Here is a 21,641-nt window from a genome sequence, read left to right as displayed (position 1 = left end):
CTTAATATAGTTCAGAAGTGACCTATCACTTTCTTCTCTTGGTGTCAACACCCGGAGTGCCACCTTACGTGGTTTGCGCCACTACCATTGCTGCATTGAAGGAGAGTGGCTTGTAAGTGTTTGGAAAAAGTTCAAGTTCCTTTATTTAATATTATAAAATATTTTCAAAATCTTTTTTTCTATTGAAAATACTATGATGAGAAAAATCTCAAAGCTCATGTGCAGGTCATTGCTTTAGGTGGTTTTATTTTTTGCACCATTTTTTTTTTACTACTAATACTGTTTTGGACATAACAGAAATATAGTTTTCACTTTTTCCCCACAAAAATTCTCTTCCTCTCTGACCTACTCCTATAAATGTTGGACATTCTTTTGTAACTGAACATTTATAATAAACATCTCACCATTTAAACTTGTGTTTAAACTGGGGGTTTTCTAGAGTTGTTTATGGAAATTTCTACATATGATAGCATAATCCCTTTAAAGATTTCATCAACAAATACAAAATATTTACGCTACAATACTTACTATTTACTACTACAGTACAAGGACACTAATTTAATATTTTATTTTAGAACTGAAACAAGTTCTTTGAACAAAATAAGCAAATTTTTGTAGAGAAATTTGCAAATTCCAGAATTTGTTGTCCATAATCTATTGCATGGTTTCAGTTATTTTTTTTCATCTTGTTTTGGCTTCAGCAGTTTCAAATCTTATGATGATGAAGTCCTAGCAAGTTCTAACTTGTTCTAGTTTTTCCTAATATAATATTACCCAAAATATTTGATTATACAAAAACAAATGCTGGAGATGTACCTTCACTGTCAAAACACGTGGAGCCCAGTTCCTGGTTGTCAGGGTCAAGTTTACATGATTGTGAAAAACAGCCAAAAGTACCCACGTGAACATCTTCCCTTTTAAAAGACAAAAGATGGCTTGGAAAGTCAAAAAGCTCCTCATGGTCACTTGGTAAAGCCTCTTCAACTTCTGAAAGAAAGCATAAATAAAATGGACATCAAAAAAATTCAACAGAAAAGCTTACAAAACAAGCCCAACTGCTTCCGATTTTTAACACAATGGCCCCAAGAAAGAATAATGACAGAAATCAAACTATCTTTAGCAAATGACCAACACAAAATGTCTAAAATTAGGGTTGAAAAAAAGTCCTGAAAATTCTTCCACAGGTTATGGAGTTGATAGGCTAATGAGTTGGCTAATCGTCTAGCATAAAAAGCCAGTGGCAATGTGCCTTTTTCCTTTGAATGCTAGTCCCAGTTTCATTTAGCATCAAACAATATAATTGATTAATTAATTCTATTTCTACATCTTTCATTCATTTTGTTTTGGATTCCATACTGGTAAAATGATTTTAGACAACATGTGCATATACATGAGAGAAAATAGGTACCCCACTTCCTGTTTCAGAAACATTGAATTACCATAGCTGATAATTGAAATCTGTTCCCTCCCACTTCTAATGAAATAATTGAAAGATTATTACTAATTATATGAATCATTTTTTCTACCCCCCCCCCACAAACACAAATATGGCCTAGAGGCAAGCTTGCAATTTTAAGACACAACAAACATACAAATCAGACTAATTGACGTTAAACTATCATCAGATTCAATAGGTCTTGAGCTTAAATCTTAGAACAAGTATCGACTAAAATTAACAATAAATCCATGTGATAAAAATAGTATTTACAATAAACATATAGACAATTTTTCCTGAAAAATAAAGCATGGAATATCTTTGGTAGGCTATCTATTAGATAATCATGCTTAGCTTAACTGAACAAATACCACATATTTATAAAAACAAGAGCTAAGAGCTCATATGGTACTTGTGACGAGGCAAGACGAGCTAAGAGCCAAGAGATCATATGGTATGAGCTCTAGCGAAATTCTATGAATCAATAGATTGATTTAAAAAGAAAATAAGAGGCATAATGCCGGTCAGGATTTAAAATAAGAGCTCTGAGTCACGATGTCCTTCTAAATATCAAAATTCAGTAAGATCCGATCACCGACTCGTATGTTATAAATACCTAATTTTTCCTCTCCCTTTAACCCCCCAGATGGTCGAACCTTGGAAAACAACTTTATCAAGTCAATTTGTGCAGCTCCCTGACACGCCCACCAATTTTCATCGTCCTAGCACGTCCAGAAGCACCAAACTCGCCAAATCAATGAACCCCCCCCCCAAAGAGAGCGAATCCAGTACGGTTCGGTGAATCACGTATCAAGGACATTTGCTTATTCTATCCACCAAGCTTCATCCCGATTCCTCCTATCCAAATGTTTTCCAATATTTCCCCCTCCAACTCCCCCTAATGTCACAGGATCTGGTCAGAATTTAAAATTAGAGCTTTAAAGCCCAAGACCCTTCTAAATATCAAATTTCATTAAGATCTAGTCACCCTTTCGTAAGTTAAAAATGCCTCAATTTTCAAACTTACCCCCCCCCCCCCCCAACGAGAGCGGATCCGGTCCGATTATGTCATTCACGTGTCTTAGACAGGTTCTTATTCTTCCCATCCAGTTTCATTCTGATCTCACCGCTTTAAGTATTTTCTAAGATTTCCGGTTCCCCTCAACTGCCCCCCCCCCCCGCTAATTACGCTGGATCCAGTTGAAATTTAAAATAAGAGATCTGAGTCACGAGGTCCTTCTAAATATGAAGTTTTATGAAGATACGATCACAACTTCGTAAGTTAAAAATACTTCATTTTTTCTAATTTTTCAGAATTAACTCCCCCCCCCCTCCCAATAGAGCGGATCCGTTCCAATTATGTTAATCACGTATCTAGCACTTCTGCTTATTTTTCTCACAAATTTTCATCCCGATCCCTCCAATCTAACTGTTTTCCATGATTTTAGGTTCCCCACCCCAAACTCCCCCCAGTATCGCCAGATCCGGTCGGGACTTAAAATAAGAGCTTTGAGACATGATATCCTTCTAAATATTAAATTTCATTGAGATCCAATCGCCCGTTTGTAAGTTAAAAATACCTAATTTTTTTCTAATTTTTCCCACCAAGTTTCATCGCGATCCCTCCACTCTAAGTGTTTTCCAAGATTCCCTCCCAACCCCCCAAACCCCAATGTCACCAGATCCGGTCGGGATTTAAAATAAGAGCTCTGAGACACGATATCCTTCCAAACATCAAATTTCACTAAGATCCGATCACCCGTTCGTAAGTTAAAAATACCTCATTTTTTTAATTTTTCAGAATTAGCCCCCCCCCCCAACTACCCCAAAGAGAGCAGATCCGTTCCAGTTATGTCAATCATGTATCTAGGACTTGTGCTTATTTTTCCCATCAAGTTTCATCCCGATCACTCCACTCTAGGTGTTTTCCAAGTTTTAGGTTTCCCCTCCCAACTCCCCCCCCAATGTCACCAGATCCGATCGGGATTTAAAATAACAGCTCTGAGACACGATATTCTTCCAAACATCAATATTCACTAAGATCCGATCACCCGTTCGTTAGTTAAAAATACCTCATTTTTTAATTTTTCAGAATTAGCCCCCCCTCCAACTACCCCAAAGAGAGCGGATCAGTTCCGGTTATGTCAATCATGTATCTAGGACTTGTGCTTATTTTTCCCATCAAGTTTCATCCCGATCACTCCACTCTAAGTGTTTTCCAAGATTCCCTCCCAACCCCCCCAACCCCAATGTCACAAGATCCGGTCGGGATTTAAAATAACAGCTCTGACACATAATATTCTTCTAAAAATCAAATTTCACTAAGATCCGATCACCCGTTCGTAAGTTAAAAATACCTCATTTTTTCAATTTTTCAGAATTAGCCCCCCCCCCCCAACTACCCCAAAGAGAGCGGATCTGTTCCGGTTATGTCAATCATGTATCTAGGACTTGTGCTTATTTTTCCCATCAAGTTTCATCCCGATCCCTCCACTCTAAGTGTTTTCCAAGATTTAGGTTTCCCCATCCCAACTCCCCAAAATGTCACCAGATTCGGTCGGGATTTAAAATAAAAGCTCTGAGACACGATATCCTTCTAAATATCAAATTTCATTAAGATCCGATCACCCGTTCGTAAGTTAAAAATACCTCATTTTTTCTAATTTTTCAGAATTAACCACCCCCTCCAAACTACCCCAAAGAGAGCGGATCCGTTCCGGTTATGTCAATCATGTATCTAGGATTTGTGCTTATTTTTCCCACCAAGTTTCATCCCGATCCCTCCACTCTAAGTGTTTTCCAAGATTCCCTCCCAACCCCCCAAACCCCAATGTCACCAGATCCGGTCGGGATTTAAAAAAAGAGCTCTGAGACACGATATCCTTCCAAACATCAAATTTCACTAAGATCCGATCACCCGTTCGTAAGTTAAAAATACCTCATTTTTTTAATTTTTCAGAATTAGTTTCCCCCCCAACTACCCCAAGGAGAGCGGATCCGTTCCAGTTATGTCAATCATGTATCTAGGACTTGTGCTTATTTTCCCCATCAAGTTTCATCCTGATCACTCCACTCTAGGTGTTTTCCAAGTTTTAGGTTTCCCCTCCCAACTCCCCCCCCCAATGTCACCAGATCCGGTCGGGATTTAAAATAACAGCTCTGAGACACGATATTCTTCCAGACATCAAAATTCACTAAGATCCGATCACCCGTTCGGAAGTTAAAAATACCTCATTTTTTTAATTTTTCAGAATTAGCCCCCCCCCCCCCAACTACCCCAAGGAGAGCGGATCTGTTCCGGTTATGTCAATCATGTATCTAGGACTAGTGCTTATTTTTCCCACCAAGTTTCATCCCGATCCCTCCACTCTAAGTATTTTTCAAGATTCCCTCCCAAAACCCCCAACCCCAATGTCACCAGATCCGGTCGGGATTTAAAATAACAGCTCTGAGACATGATATTCTTCCAAACATCAAATTTCACTAAGATCCGATCGCCTGTTCGTAAGTTAAAAATACCTCATTTTTTTAATTTTTCAGAATTAGCCCCCCCCCCCCAACTACCCCAAAGAGAGCGGATCTGTTCCGGTTATGTCAATCATGTATCTAGGACTTGTGCTTATTTTCCCACCAAGTTTCATCCCGATCCCTCCACTCTAAGTGTTTTCCAAGATTTAGGTTTCCCCATCCCACCTCCCCAAAATGTCACCAGATCCGGTCGGGATTTAAAATAAGAGCTCTGAGACACGATATCCTTCTAAATATCAAATTTCAATGAGATCCGATCACCCGTTCGTAAGTTAAAAATGCCTCATTTTTTCTAATTTTTCAGAATTAACCCCCCCCCCCCAAACTACCCCAAAGAGAGCGGATCCGTTCCGGTTATGTCAATCATGTATCTAGGACGTGTGCTTATTTTTCCCACCATGTTTCATCCCGATCCCTCCACTCTAAGTGTTTTCCAAGTTTTAGGTTTCTCCCTCCCAACTCCCCCCCCCCCAAATGTCACCAGATCCGATCGGGAATTAAAATAACAGCTCTGAGACACGATATCCTTCCAAAAATCAAATTTCATCAAGATCTGATCAGCCGTTCGTAAGTTAAAAATACTTCTATTTTTCCATTTTTTCCGAATAAACGGGCCCCCTAACCCCCCCCCCCCCCCCCAGATGGTCAAATCGGTAAAACGTCTATTTATAATTTAATCTGGTCCGGTCCCTGGTACACCTACCAAATTTCATCGTCCTAGCTTACCTGGAAGTGCCTAAAGTAGCAAAACCGGGACCGAGAGACCAACAGAATTTGCGATTGCTATATGTCACTTGATTAATACCAAGTGCCATAAAAAAGGAGTGTAGGGAAAATAAGTAAATACAAGTAGGGTGGGAAATAGAAGTTGTCTAAAATCTACTAATTTTTTTTTGAAAAATCAACTTTTTTCTACCCCTCCTACTCAAAATCTTTTGACTGCAATATATAAAAATAGAAACATCTGAATATCTCTTGATAACAAGTTTGGGAAAACTGGGAAACTTGACAGAATTTGGACTAATTAAAAAAAACAAAAAAAAAAGATGGAATTCTGTGCCCTTTGCCAAGGAAATAATAAAGATAAAAATGGCAAGACAATAATAAATGTTACACAATAAAAACCAACAACTTGATGTTAGCTAATAAGAAGGGTGGTTAGTGGTAACTAAAAAAAGAGGATTGCTTGGTGTATCCTCTTTAGTCACCAGCATGTACCTTATCATAAACTCTTTTTCTTGATTTATTTACAAATCACAGGAAACAAACAAACATCAAGTAATGTTATGAAAAAGGATGAATGTAATTTGGTTTTAAAAATGCTTATTGTAAGAGAAAGAAACTAGTCCCTATAATTAATATATAATTGCATTATTATAGATAATTATAATAAAACTAGTCCTTATAATTAATACATAATTATTGTGGCTGACATACAAAATAGTCTTCAGTAGGAATGCTTTTTTCTTATTGCTTTCTAATTTTTCTTACTTGTTTATACCCGAAAACAGGAAAAAGTAAAACAAAGTTTTTCATCTTAAAGACTTGTTGTCTTCCCAAACTGAAAAAAATGTAACTAATAATTTAGGCTTTTGTATAGCAAAATAACCCTTTCACTACCTAGCTATTATGCAGTTGCATGTTCTTTCTTTTTTGTTATTTTTACTGAGGACTAACAAAAAGCAAAGCTAAAGAAAAGCAGCTTTCTTTTCAGCTTTTTACCAAAATTTTTATTGCATAACTTACCTTTTTTAACAACAACAGCCCCAGGAATAATAATAGGCTCAGCCATGTTTGGGGTTTGAGGCACATCCATAATATTATCTCTGAAATAAATTAATGTCAGCCATAAAACATATAATACTATCAGCAACACTTAGAAATGGCACTCCAGTTTTAAACTAGCAACAAAACATACAGATTGTTATGTATTCACTATGATAGATTTTCAAACTGGTATTTTTTTTTCTAGTTTTTCACAGCTTCTGTGGGATGAAAACGGACCAACGTGGTAAAACCAAAAAATTTATTTTTGCCCAGGTTTATTTTCAGATTTATCGGTATTATAAATTTTTAATTTGGGTAAGAGCGTTTAGAATAATTGGATTAGGATTCATTAATGAATTCCCACCCTTTAATGGGGGTTCCCCCTGGGGGAAGTATCACAGTGGGTACTAGCCATCCACAACAGACAAACCACATAGCCAAAACAGGGTCAACACCAGCACAAATAGGATTCTCATCTCCACAAACATCATTCTCACCTCCACACATAGCATACTCACCACCTCACACCCCATCGTTTCCAGTATACTCAGGACAGCCCCATCACCCACCTAAAAATTTTCACTTACAATATCCTCAGTCAACATATCAGGAAACACAAGGGCCCGCACAGATTATTATACACCTCTGCCATATACAAGTCATCAAGGTCATTTATATCATACACCCCAAACCCTGAACTTACAATTTGTACCTTCAGTAAGTGTGTCCATAATAGATTGTCAGGGTTATCAGTTCATTATCCTCCCCTCCCCCAAGAAGAAGAGGAGGACATCACAAATGTTGTAAATCCTATGGAGGCTGAAGGGATTATTGATGTGCTAGAAAGAAATGTTAAGAAAAGTGGCTCACCTCTTGAGCAAGAAACCTCTAAAACTGTAAAACCTCCTATAGTGAAAAGATTTTTAGAGAAATTCAGTACAAGGAATAATAGAACAGAGATAACTACTGATTTTGTAAGCAGTGAATCAGTGGCTAATCTAACATTGGTTTTCACGTCACAGGTAAAACTTCCATCAGACAGAGAAATCCCTCTAGAACTAAAGAAAATTCTTCAAACAGAAAAGTTTGACTTTTACTCAATCTATGATAGGAATAGGCTATATGTATATGTTAAATCACAAACTGTATTGGATACTTTAATGAAAATAAAGAAGTTTGACAATGTTGATGTAGCAGCTGAAGAGAAAAGACAGGTCAGCTATGGTGTAATTAAGCAAATAGACCTAGATTATACAAAAGAAGACTTGCTGACCTCAGGGCAGAAATTAATATTGAAATTAAGAAACTAAAGAGGTTGAAAAGATACAATTGAGAGACCAAAAGATTAGAAGATAGCCTGAGTATTGGTGTTGCATTTGAGGGCAACTCTCTTCCCCAGAGTATTTGGCTTTATGGAAGAAGAAGGAATATTGAGAGGTACAACTAACCAATGATACAATGCTTCAAGTGTCAAAAGTATGGCCTTACTCAAGAAAAATGTAGGTCACCACATGCTGTATGCTTCAGATGTGCAAACAAACATGCTTCTAAAGAATGTCCCTTAAAACTAGAAACAAAAGTCTGGAAAATAAAAAAAGTATGTCTGTGCTAACTGTGGGAAAAATCATTCAACAACATCTGGTAGCTGCCCAACCCGCCAAGAAAACCGTGAAATCATAAAAATTTCAGTTGCCAAAAATTTACCAATGAAAAGAGCAGCTAGGGCATGCCAGAGTTATGCAGATGCACTGAATAAGAAGGCTGTGAAAGAGCAATCCCTCCTTGAACCTAAAAAGACCCTTCAACAGCTACTGTTATTTGTATCTAAAGTGCCAGAAGTGATAGAAATCAATGAATTACAAATGAAAGATAGGATTGTGAAGTTATGTCATCTTATGCACTCACTGTTCCAAGTTCAAATCAATATTAAAGAAGTTTGGAATCTAGCAAATAATTCACAATGAAGGTGATGTTCAGTTCCAGTTCTAAAAATTGTAGGGAGGTATATGGACTAACCGCAAGTCCTTTCACATCTTTGACTTCTTCTCCAGAAAAACTAGCCACTGGAAACACTATTCTTCTCCAGTCTGCAAACAATGAATATGTGCAATTATGAACAATAATACACTGTTATTGATTGTGGGAAGTGTGAGTACCTGAGCTACCTGTTCCCAGCAGTTTAAGGCCACTAGGCCGGCTGGTACCAATACGGCTCTTCCTACTCATTCCCGCTCTCTTCTGCATAATCAAAAACTATGGATAAATCACGTCTTTTTAAAAATTGACTTCTTCAAGCATTAATCATTCTTAAACAATATTTCTCTTCTTCAAGATATCAATTGCTGCCTTAAATATCTTATGATCAATTTCCCATGATTTCGACACTCTAACAATAGATTTTTAGCTAAGGAGAATTTAAGAGACCTTCTCCAATTCCTAGTATAGGTCTTTTTCTATGGATGTTTTTATCAGCGCCATCTTTTATTTCTCATATTTGCTAGCTCACCATCTACATCGCCAATTTCATCTTTGTGGCTCTTCATATAGCACCGGTCTATAGTTACCAAGTACCTGTTTTCCAAAAGTCTGCAAAGTAAGTACACTGAGTTGTTGTTTGTCTTCTACATTTGGAGAAACCTTTCATTAAGTCGTTTATCTCTTATATTCGGAAAAACCTGTGCAGAAGAGAGCGATAACGAACACAAAGGGCCGTATTGGTACCGGCTGGATATCCATCCTTAAACTGCCGGGGATAGGCGATTCTGGTATCTGCACTTCCCACAGGTCCGAAATCCCCCCTCCCAAGTTTTAAAAACCCCGTGACGAGTTGATATCTCTCGGCTTCTTGATAAGACCGTGAACCATGGCAAATAACTGCCCTAAATGCAAAAAGAACGTTACAAGAGCTCAGGGTGGAATAGAGTGCAGAGAGTACTGCAGCTGGTTTCACTTTAATTGTGCCTCAGTAACGTACAACAAAGATATAATGGAAAAACTGAAGGGAAAGTGGCTCTGTCAGAAATGCAAATCTAAATCTGGCACCCCCAAAAGCACTCCAGTACAAACAAATCCACTTTAAAACCAGCCGATGGACGCTCGGTCACTCATCCACCAGGAACTCCGATCCCAGTATTCACAGGCTTGGATTCTTCTCAGTCAACTTCCACATCCCAACAATGTAAAACTGCCGACTGCTCGTACTGTCACAAAGTGGCAGAACATTGCTCATCATTGCAGTGCTTTTTCTGCTCAGAATGAGAGCACGCTGGATGCAGATCATTGCACGCAGATCTATTCCTAGCGATTAAGCAGCTTGACAACGACTCACAATTGTTTAAGTACGAGTGTACAAGCTGCTCGAAAAGGAACGTATCAAAGCTACTCTTGAGACTACGAGATTCCGTGGCAGACCAAGGTCCCACAATGGCACCAGGGCCAAATAGACAAGTAAGTCAAAGCAGGGCTTTGATCCAGGAGCCGGCCATCGATATGCTAATTCTTGGCATGAAAGCGTCTAAAGCAATCCTGATGGCATCCCGTCCTTCATCCTGAAAGAAGTGAGAGACGAGCTATGTGAACCTCTGGCAATACTTTTCCAAATCTCATTCAAGCAATGCAAGTTTCCTACTCTTTGGAAGCTATCCCATGTAACACCTATTTTCAAAGGAAAAGGGAAACGGAGTGACCCGGAGAAATATCGCCCGATCAGCCTTACTTCACCTTTCCTGAAAATCATGGAAAGGGTCATAGTGGAAAACTTAAACTCACACCTCGGATTGAACAACCTCATCTCAGATCATCAGCATGGCTTCCGTAAAAATCGTTCTACTGTTTCCCAACTAGTAGTGATACACGACTACATCCAGTCTACCCTTGACCGTGGGATTCCAATAGATATTATCCAAATCGATCTACTTAAGGCCTTCGACCGAATATCCTTGCGAAAACTCATCCACTGCCTAGAAATCTATGGTATCAAAGGACAGCTAAAAAATTGGCTCTCAGCGTACCTGAATGATAGAAAAATAGCAGTCAAGGTTGCAGACACACTATCCACATGGACAGATGCAACCAGTGGCGTCCCACAAGGTAGTGTTCTCGGCCCAGTCTTGTTCGTCATGTACATAGACATTTGCATAAATGACATTTCCCAAACCGACTTCGGCCTGTTTGCAGACGATACGAAGCTCCTGGGAGAAGCTAGTGCATCATCACAAATCCAAAGCGACTTGGATGCCATGACAGAGAAGCTCAAAGAATGGCAACTTTCACCAAATTTAGCATAATGCTCTGTCGTCCATTTTGGCTGCCAAAATCCGATGTACTCATACAAAATGAAAGGTGTCGACCTGACAAAATCCACCAGTGAAAAGGACCTAGGTGTAATTCTGAGCTTGGACCTCAAACCAGAAAAGCATATCGGCCTGGTTGTGCGTAAAGCGTCGAATACTCTCTGGCTACTCAGTCAATCCCTACGATACCTTGACAATCACTCAAAGATATCAGCATACACAAGCTACGTCAGGCCACAGCTTGAATACGCCACTGTCATCTGGTCGCCATATCTCAAAAAGGATATTGACAGAATAGAACGGGTCCAGAAACGCTTTGTAAAAGGACTTCAAGGATTCAGAAACCTTCCGTATGACGAAGCTCTAAGAAGGCTCACTCTCCATAAACTTGAGACAAGAAGAACGATCTTAGACTTAAAAACCATCTTCAAGATAGTTCATGAGAATTTTGGGAACGTAAAAGACAAGCTTGTTCAAAAAATTCCCCAAAGCAACACAAGATCGCACAGTCTGCAATTGGAGCCCGTGAAGATGAAGATTGCAAGATCTAATTCTTACCATCATTCGTTCATACCCCGGGTCATCAGGATCTAGAACAAACTACCATTCCCAGTAGAAAAGATGAAATCACTGGAAGCCTTCTCCAACAGCCTAAACATAAACATACCATATCTCGAGACTTTTAACGTAGGACGACTTTAAATGGAAATCGTGCCACAGTCGATCCGCTCTTCGCCCTGCCATAACATTTTTCTTTTAAAAAGGTGTCAGTTGTATAGAAATTTTGTATTGAGGGGCGTGAGGAATAAAGTTTTTTTTCCTTATAGCTGTATAAGTATTTGGAATCTTAGACAAGGAGCAGAAATGCTTAAGATCAATAGTCTCCTCACTCTGAGCCTGGCAAACAAATAATATATGCTGGATTGTTTCATCTGCTGAAAAGCAGACTCGGCATAAAGGGAATGATGTAGCTTCCACTTAAATAACAAGCTACTTAGAAGTAGGGCACCTGAATTCAGCCAGTAATATATTACTGTATTTAATCTTGTATGAAATGAAGATAAAATTAATTTACTTTGATTAACATTGGATCTTTGCCTGATAAAATCTTGTGAATTGAGGTCAGAGGAAGGACTAGGAATTGACATGGAAGCCTTTGCTGCTAGAGAATCAGCCATATCATTATATTTGATGCCTTTATGACTAGGAACATGTTGAAAATAAACTTCATTTCCTTTGATCTTAAGATTAAAAAGATGTCTTCTAATATTATATAAATCCTTGTCATTAGCAATTCTATTAATATTTTGGATCAATAATAATGATGATTTAGAGTTGGAGAGATAGAGTATATTTTCAGATTCCATGTTATAATTTATAAGTGCATCCAAGACCAGGCGGATGGCACATAATTCAGCAAACAAGATAGAAGATCCCAATGGGAGAGGAGAATAGATGTTCAAATTCAGGGATGGGATACATGCTCCTGCTCCAGCTCTTTCCCTCTGGACAGATCCATCTGTATATATTTTTCTATAGTTGTGGTACGCCTTTGAGATCTGTTCAGCTAAAATAGTCTGGATCTCTTTTAACATCTGATCTATTTCGAAACGGAAATAAGGATTTATTAGATTACAATTTAGAAATAGAAAAAATCAATGTTGGGTCCTTTCAAGAAACATGGCTACAACCCCAGTATTCATGTAGACTTAGAAATTATGATGTAATAAGCAAAGATAGAGCAGAACAGTCAAGAGGAGGAATATTGATTTGTATTAAAAAGTAATTGATGTTTCAAAAATTAGATATTGAAGAAATTACAAGTTATCAAATTGAGATGGAAGCTTGCCGAGTATTCCTGGGTAAGAAGGATACAATAGTTATTGTTAATGTATATAACCCTGATGGAAATGAACGACAAACAGAGGAAATATTTAATAAATGAAAAAAGTGATTAAAGACAAAGAGTCTTTTATAATTACTGGTGATTTTAATGCCCATTCAGATATGGTTCAGGAGTGGGCTGCTCAGCAGTGGTTCCAGAATTTGATACAGAGATAACAAATCCACTTAGCAAAGAATCAACTGTCTTTGAGGCAGAAATAAAAGCAATTGAAAGTGCACTAGAATGGGTATTTGAACAAGAGCTAAGAGCTCATATGGCACTTGTGACGAGGCATGAAGAGCTAAGAGCCAAGAGATCATATGGTATGAGCTCTAACAAAATTCTATGAATCAATAGATTGATTTAAAAGGAAAATAAGAGCTCTGAGTCACGATGTCCTTCTAAATATCAAAATTCAGTAATATCCGATCACCCACTCGTATGTTATAAATACCTAATTTTTTCTTATTTTTCCTCTCCCTTTAACCCCCCAGATGGTCGAATCTGGGAAAACGACTTTATCAAGTCAATTTGTGCAGCTCCCTGATACGCCCTAGCACGTCCAGAAGCACCAAACTCGCCGAATCACTGAACCCATCCCCCAAACTCCCCCAAAGAGAGCGAATCCAGTACGGTTCCGTCAATCACGTATCAAGGACATTTGCATATTATATCCACCAAGCTTCATCCCAATTCCTCCACTCAAAGTGTTTTCCAAGATTTCCCCCTCCAACTCCCCCCAATGTCAAAAAATCAGGTCGGGATTTGAAATAAGAGCTCTGAGACATGAATTCTTTCTAAATATCAAATTTCATTAAGATCTGATCACCTATTCGTAAGATAAAAATACCCCAATTTTCACGTTTTCCAATAATTCCGGTTTCCCCCTCCAATCCCCCCAATGTCACAGGATCTGATCGGAATTCAAAATTAGAGCTTTAAAGCACAAGATCCTTCTAAATATCAAATTTCATTAAGATCTGGTCACCCTTTCGTAAGTTACAAATACCTCAATTTTCAAAATTACCCCCCCCCCCCAACTCCACCAAAGAGAGCAGATCCGGTCCGGTTACGTCAGTCACGTATCTTAGACAGGTTTTTATTCTTTCCATCCAGTTTCATCCTGATCTCACTGCTTTAAGTATTTTCAAAGATTTCCGGTACCCCCCAACTGCCCCCCCCCCCCCAATTACGCTGGATTCGGTTGAGATTTAAAATAAGAGATCTGAGTTACGAGGTCCTTCTAAATATGAAATTTCATTAAGATCCGATCACTCCTTCGTAAGTTAAAAATACCTCATTTTTTCTAGTTTTTCAGAATAACCCCCCCTCCCGACTACCCCAAAGAGAGCGGATCCGTTCAGGTTATATCAATCATATATCTAGGAATTGTGCCTATTTTTCCCACCAAGTTTCATCCCAATCCCTCCACTCTAAGTGTTTTCCAAGTTTTAGGTTTCCCCCTCCCAATGTCACCAGATCTGATCGGGATTTGAAATAAGAGCTCTGAGACACGATATCCTTCTAAATATCAAATTTCATTGAGACCCAATCACCTGTTCGTAAGTTAAAAATACCTCGTTTTTTTAATTTTTCAGAATTACCCCCCCCCCCCCCCCAACTACCCCAAAGAGAGCGGATCCGTTCCGATTATGTCAATCATGTATCTAGGACTTGTGCTTATTTTTCCCACCAAGTTTCATCCTGATCCCTCCACTCTAAGTGTTTTCCAAGATTTTAGGTTTCCCCCTCCCAACTCCCCCCCCCCAATATCACCAGATCCGGTCGGGATTTAAAATAACAGCTCTGAGACACGATATCCTTCCAAACATCAAATTTCATTAAGATCTGATCAACCGTTCGTAAGTTAAAAATACTTCAATTTTTCATTTTTTTTCTGAATTAACAGAACCCCCACTCCCCCCCCCCCCAGATGGTCAAATCGGGAAAACGACTATTTCTAATTTAATCTGGTCCGGTCCCTGATACGCCTGCCAAATTTCATCGTCCTAGCTTACCTGGAAGTGCCTAGAGTAGCAAAACTGGGACCAACAGACCAACAGAATTTGCAATTGCTATATGTCACTTGGTTAATACCAAGTGCCAAAAAAAATTAGTGAAAGTGATCAAATCCGAAATGAGTTCCTCATATGCAGTAACTCAAAATCAGCCCTCCAGTCCCTAAAGAATTCCCCCCCCCCAAAAAAAAAAACAAAGGATGAGGTCCATAAGTATTATAGCTCTATTCTGAAGATTGTTGAGATAGGAGTAGTGATACAATTTTTGTGGTAACCAGCCCATGTGGGGGTGATGGGTAATGAAAAAGCAGATAAATATGCCAAAAAGGCCGCACAAAATTTATTTCTTACACCTCCTACAGAACCATATATACAGATTAGAGAGATGGTTAGAAGGATTTACCAAAAAATTTTGAGGAAATGAGGGACAATAGTAGTAATATAGCTGTTATCTAGAAAAAGAAATATGGTTTTGATATGAAAAATTAAAGTAGATTACAAAGAAAATATGGTTGCTTAATGTTCCATTTTTGGGTGACCCATGTAGGTATTAAGCATAGGTTGTTTATCATAGGAAAAGCTGAAAGTCCTCAGTGTGATAATTGTAGTGAGATAGAAAGTATTTTCCATTATGTTGTTGATTGCAAAGAATATAAAAATTTAAGAAACTAAATGAGATTGTTGTGTAAATAGGAAAATTTAGGACAGCTTTCAGTGCGGCTTGCATTAGGAATTTTGATTAATGATGAATGCTTGAAGTATATGATGATAGACTTGTTAATTAAGTTTATATGTGAAAGTGGCAGAGAAAAAGATTTTATCTGATGTTGATAATACTGTGTTGACAGTGATGTAATAGGGATTGATTTGTATGTGAACTCTGTCTGACTGAGTGTTTTACTAATGATCTAGGTACTTGATGAGTGATATATAAAGAAAAAAAAGCTGCTATAAAGGAAAATTATTTGTTCTTTTTAGTTTGAAGCTGAGATGAAATAATAATTGCTATGTTGAAAGTAGTTGCAGCTAATGGTGAAGTGCTGAGAAAAAAGAAAATTAGTCATATTGAAAGAAATCTCAACTGACATTGCTGTCAAGAGGAGACTCAAGTCTCTCAGATCAGTTTCACAGCTTTCATAAAATAATTTTTTTCTTTTATTTTTAATGTTTTTTTTTAGTGCCTAGAATTTAGCTGAAGCAATCCATGTATGATAAAATTGCAGAATACAGGCTTTTGTTATATTAAAAAAGCAACAGTTTCTCAATCATATGTAAAGCCTAAACTAGGACCCAGGAAAATGCATGTCAGTTTAGCTGCAAACCTTGCCTTAAGCCAAGTGCTTTCAAAATTACTCTGATGAAAGGCTTATTGATGGTTTTAATGATTAAGAAAACTAAATAATTTAATAAAGCTGAAAAAGTTTATTACTTACTCTACTTATTTACCACTTACTTTCACTTATTACTTACTTACTTACTGCAAAAAACAAGAAGGCCAAACTGGCTTATAATAGCCTAATGGGTAGCCTAGTGAAAATTTTTGTTGTTCACATTTTTGACTTACAAATGGACCACTCAGCAACTCATTGGACAAGCAGGAACAAACTAGAATCAACCCACAGCCAACCACCTCCCATTCTTTTCTCTGTCCAAAATCTAAACTTGAAAAAATGCATTCTACAAAGATCTTACAAGCTATGTCAAGAAATTCAGTTTAGGGCAGATGCATGACGTGAAAACCAGAAGAAAAAAAAAGTCTTAGCTGCTGAACTCAGACACCAAGCTGAACTAGGAGAGACAAACTTAACTATCAACCACAGAAAGATTGCCCCAAAAAACTCTGTGTGCCCAGGTGGGGGATACTCTCACCAGGCCATGGAATGTTAGTTGCTCCAACTGCTAGCCCTGTATATAGTGTAAATAGTGATAAAGCGAATATCAATAAACTAACTAGTATTGCTAAACTTTCTTATTTGTCCTTCAAGTCCTTCGGAAATGAAAGCGCCAATCCAACCAACAATAGTAGATCCTGCAGCACTTTCATGTCCATTGAAGATGAGCTGATCCAAAATATCTACAACTACCAAAAGGAAGTATCTAACTCAAAAAGGAAGCAAGTAATTCTAGATTTTTCTGCTCTAATCGCAAACGTTGACCAACTTCCTAACAAAATCAATGAGCTGAAATCTACGATTTATGCAAATAACTATGATGCTATACTCCTTTGTGAGGTCTGTCCTAAGAACTCAAGAAACCAGCTCCTAGACTCAAATGTTAATCTGCAAGGTTACCACTTCTATATCCAATCTATCATCTAGTCATTGCTGCCATGGAACACTAGCATTAGTCAAATCCTTGTATGTTGTCACCCCTATTGAGCATTCCAGTGGATGCCCTTATGCTGAAACTATATTTTTCAATATTTCAGTTCCACAGAGTAAAAGCCATCCTACTGTTAGAATTAGCTGTGTGTACAGAAGCCTAACATCACTTTCGCCCAAGCAAACAGAAGCAAAGCTAGCTGAGCTTATTTGGAAGATTGCAGACACCCATAAGGGTGACCTATTAATTGCAGGTGACTTCAACCAGCCAGCCATCACCTGGAAAGACTAATTCCCCTATGTCACCTCTGATTCTGTGAATCCAATCATAGATATGATCCATAATACATGCCTCCACCAAATTGTCAACCAACCAGCCCATTTCATGAGCAGGCAGCTTCCAAGCCTCCTAGACCTAATATTTCTTAGAAGACCAGAATCCCTTCTTTATACTAAGTATATGCCCCCAATCAGGAAAAGCAACCTTGTTCCATAGAAATAAAAACAACATTCCTCAAAGTAACTAACAGCTACATCATAAGAACCTTCATAGACTGTGAGAAGATTAGAATGGATCTCAGCAACATCTCCTAAGATGATGTCCTAATTGGCTCTTTAGAACAACAATGACAATGCTTCAAAGAATTACTGCTAAACAAAGCTGAACAGCAAACTTTGACCAAGCTCATCCCAAAACCACAAACACTGCCGACGATGCCAAAAGATATTGAGAAGTAAATAAACCAAAAAAAAACAGACTTCGAAAGAAGTACAAAAAGCATACATCTCCAGAAAACAAAAAACAATTTTCAAAGAACAGGAACCAACTTAAAATTTAACATGTGATTTATACACAAGCTCCAGATCTAAACTTGCAGATAAATCCAAAGAAATTTTGTCAATATGTCTCTAGCCAAGACCATAATAGACAAGGCATCAGGAAACCGGTAACTGAGGAAGATGAAGAAATAACCAATATCAACAAGCTTGCAGACCCATTAAATCAGCAATTTGTTTCTGTTTTCACCACTGAACCTGATGGTCCTTTACCCTCTTCACCTGAATACATTGTAAAATCCCCAATGAAAAGAATCACTCAATTTCTGACAGAGGTTCTCAGATGCTTACAGAAATTAGATACTAACAAATTGCAAGGACCAGATAATCTACATCCCAGGCTAATAAAAGAAACTGCAGCTATTGTAGCAGAACTGCTTAAGAGACTTTTCCAGACATCACTTACTTCTAGAAAGCTGCAAGCAGACTGGAAAATAACCAACATTACACCAGTTTTCAAGAAAGGTAATTGTTCCAAGCCTAAAAACTATTGGCCTATTAGCCTGACCTCAGTTGTCATCAAAATACTTGAGCTCATAGTCAATGATTCAATTCTTAAGCATTTAACAACCAACAAGATCTTGTCCCCCAAGCAGCATGGCTTCCAGTCAGGGAAATTAATTGAAACAAACCTCTTGGAATCATACAAGGAAATCACAGACCTAATTGACCATGGACATCAGGTTGACCTGCTCCTCCTGGACTTTGCTATGGCCTTTGAAAAGGTTCCTCAGAGTCAACTGCACTCCAACATATCCACTATTGGTATCAATCAGGCTTTTGTAGACTGGCTGATGAATTTCCTTAAAAATTGCAAGCCAGAAGTGCTTATTTGCTATAGATGACCAACCAATCTACTCTGATGAGGCCAAAGTAATGAGCAGAGTACTGCAGGGGACAGTACTGGGTCCAACTCTCTTTTTGATTTATACCAATGACATGTTTAACCATATTAACAATGGCATGCACCTGTTTGCTGATGATGCCAAACTCTTTGATATTGCATACCCTCAGAGTATCCAGCACAACAAAGATGAGCTACAAGTTTGGACTGAAGACTGGCTTCTCCAATTTAATGTAGGAAAATGCTGTGTATTACACCTTGGAACCAATAACCCAATGGCAAACTACACAATATACAACCCCGCCACCAAAGTAAGAGAGCAACTAGAGAACAGAGCAGAAGAAAGGAATCTTGGAGTCATCATTGATGATAAACTTAAATTTCACAGCCATGTCTAGCATGTTGTTTCCTATGCAGTTCTAGTTTTGGACTACTAAAACAAACTATCAACAGCAGACAGGCATCTATATTCATAAAACTATATAAAGCTCTTGTCAGACCCCATCTCAATTTTGGCATGTGTCTTGCTAATCCTTCTTATTGACAAGATGTGAGGCTCATTGAAAATGTACAGAGACAAGCAACAAAATGCATACAAAGTCTAGCATCAACCTCATATGAGGACTGCCTCAGGTATCTTAAACTACCCACTCTGGTTTAAAGATGCTTGCACAGCAATATGATGCTTACTTACAAGCTGTAGAATGAAAAGTCAGCATCTTTGGCAACAAACACAGTGCCAACCAGCGCAACACAAGAGGACACTCTAAGAAGCTACCAAAGTCAAGCTCCTGATCGAAAACTTGCCTAACATTTTTTTCAAGAAGAGTCATAAACCATTAGAATCAACTAAAAGAATCAATAGTCAGTGCTCCTTCCATCTAGTCCTTCAAAAACCAACTTGACAAAGAGTGCGAGAAGAAGCAGTGGAGGTTTGACTGGCAGTCATCAACTCAAGAGCACTATAGGTCTGGAAGACCTTAAGGCTCTCAGATGGATTAAGGTAAGTTGAAGTGAAATAAAGTGAACATACCACTTGATGCCTTTTTTTATGTTCTTTACAAATATAATAATTGCTTCTATCACAAATTCAAATTTAAGAACTTTTTTACCTAACCTAACTATAGATAATTTTGATACTGAGAAAACATAGAATATTATTTTGTCAAAAACAACCAAAAATGCATACTTTAATTGAAAATTCAGCATCAAGGAAGAAGAAAACAGCAGGAACAGCAAAATAAAATTTATTTATCCAACTTAATCCTGGAAAATCAGTGCATGTGGATTATATAACATTTAAAAAATGGATTTATAATGAAACAGTAAGTTTGAAAGCAATGTTATAATGTTTGAGACCAATGTTTTAAGGCTTTTTTATACCCAAAAACTTGAAATACTTTGCTCATTTTCAAGAGCTCAATAAGTGCTTAAATTTGAATTTCTAATAGAAGCAATTATTATATTTGTAAAGAACATAAAAAAGGTATCAAGTGGTATGTTCACTTTATTTATATATCAACAATATGAACAACAAAAAATTTACCAAAAATTGTAGCTTAGTTTTAAACAACAACACAAAAACAAGTTTTTTTTTCTAAAATGACCATTCTTCTATTGTTGCAATTTATACTGTAAAATTCTAGTTTAGTGACTATTTGCTATCTTGCAAAAGGGGGTAGGTAAGGAAAATGAAACTTTCAGGGATGGGTCTAGAGGCTAAAGTATGTCCTGAGAAGGTATTTTGAAGTACCACCTCTATTTCCTCTCCCTCTAGAGGGTCCTGACCTTTAAAAATTTGTGTGTTATAAAAGTGAAACTCTTCAAAATAAATCTTCTGCTTGAATGAAGTACAACAAAATTGTTTTCAGTTTCATCACTTTGCTCAATCCTGATTCATAAGGTTTTCAAGATATGCAAATGCATTTCCTAAATTTTGAAAAAAAAAACATTGATATGGCTCAGAATTCTATTCAAATAACAGGAATTGAATTTTCAAAACTAAAGGCAGAGAAAAAGCAGCTGGTAACTGAAAATTAAGGTAAAATGTTGTTTTGTCAAAATTTCTATAGGTACAGACCTGTCATGTAGGCAAATTTCAGGGCCCTCTAGAGGGAGGAGTAGAGGTGGGTTCCTTAAAATACCTTCCCAGGATATAGTTTAGCCTGTAGACACATCCCCTAGAGTTTCATTCTCCTAACCTAACCCCTTTCCAAGATAGCAAGAAGTCACTTTACTAGAATTTTGCCACTGGTTTAAATTGGCTATAATTGTTGATTACATACAGAAGAAAATTACATTCATAATTGAACATATGATACTAATTTGTTCAACAAGCTGATAAAAACATGATGAAAAAAGAGTAAAAATTACAAGTTTTAGCCTAGGCTACTAGGCCTATGCTCATGAGACAATTAATTTAAATCTAAAAGCAAAAACCAGCAGCCAGAATCAGTTTCCACCAGCATTCTGGTTTTGTCTTCCAGCGTCTAACCAGTTCTTGTCTTCTTACAAATATTGGTCAAACAGATTTCTGCTGATTCAAACAATTGAAATTAAGTAGCCTATAGAAACTAAGATTTCTTTTTCAGCTGCCCGAAAAAGGCCACTTTCTTTTTCAGAAAATATTTGAAATGATTAAAAAAAAAAGTGCACATGACTGCGCTTAAAATAAAATACTAGATATTAGCAATAAAACACTAGAAACCGGTATC

At 37.6% G+C, this 21,641-nt stretch overlaps 2 protein-coding genes across 3 annotated transcripts in view; one reads left to right on the top strand and one right to left on the bottom strand.

Annotated features, from left to right (window-relative positions):
- The window catches only part of LOC136040913 (zinc finger protein 271-like), a 298,248-nt gene that overhangs the window by 211,291 nt on the left and 65,316 nt on the right, over positions 1 to 21,641 (top strand). The window lies entirely within an intron of this gene.
- Positions 1 to 21,641, bottom strand: part of LOC136040917 (zinc finger protein 271-like) — a 47,185-nt gene that overhangs the window by 25,459 nt on the left and 85 nt on the right. The window contains exons 1-3 of one of the 2 annotated variants that reach the window (XM_065725335.1): positions 21,607 to 21,637; positions 6,710 to 6,789; positions 817 to 987 (exon numbers count right to left, since the gene is read on the bottom strand). In XM_065725335.1, the coding sequence (XP_065581407.1) occupies positions 817 to 987; positions 6,710 to 6,779 (241 nt within the window). In that variant the 5' untranslated portion in view covers positions 6,780 to 6,789; positions 21,607 to 21,637. Of the gene's footprint in view, positions 1 to 816; positions 988 to 6,709; positions 6,790 to 21,606; positions 21,638 to 21,641 lie in introns of those variants that run through there. The other variant, XM_065725336.1, reaches the window with a different exon arrangement.

Source organism: Artemia franciscana, chromosome 21 (genome assembly GCF_032884065.1).
Source record: "Artemia franciscana chromosome 21, ASM3288406v1, whole genome shotgun sequence".
Lineage (NCBI taxonomy): Eukaryota > Metazoa > Arthropoda > Branchiopoda > Anostraca > Artemiidae > Artemia > Artemia franciscana.
The sequence above is the reverse complement of the archived record's forward strand: the minus strand, read 5'-3'. Positions and strand labels throughout refer to the sequence as shown.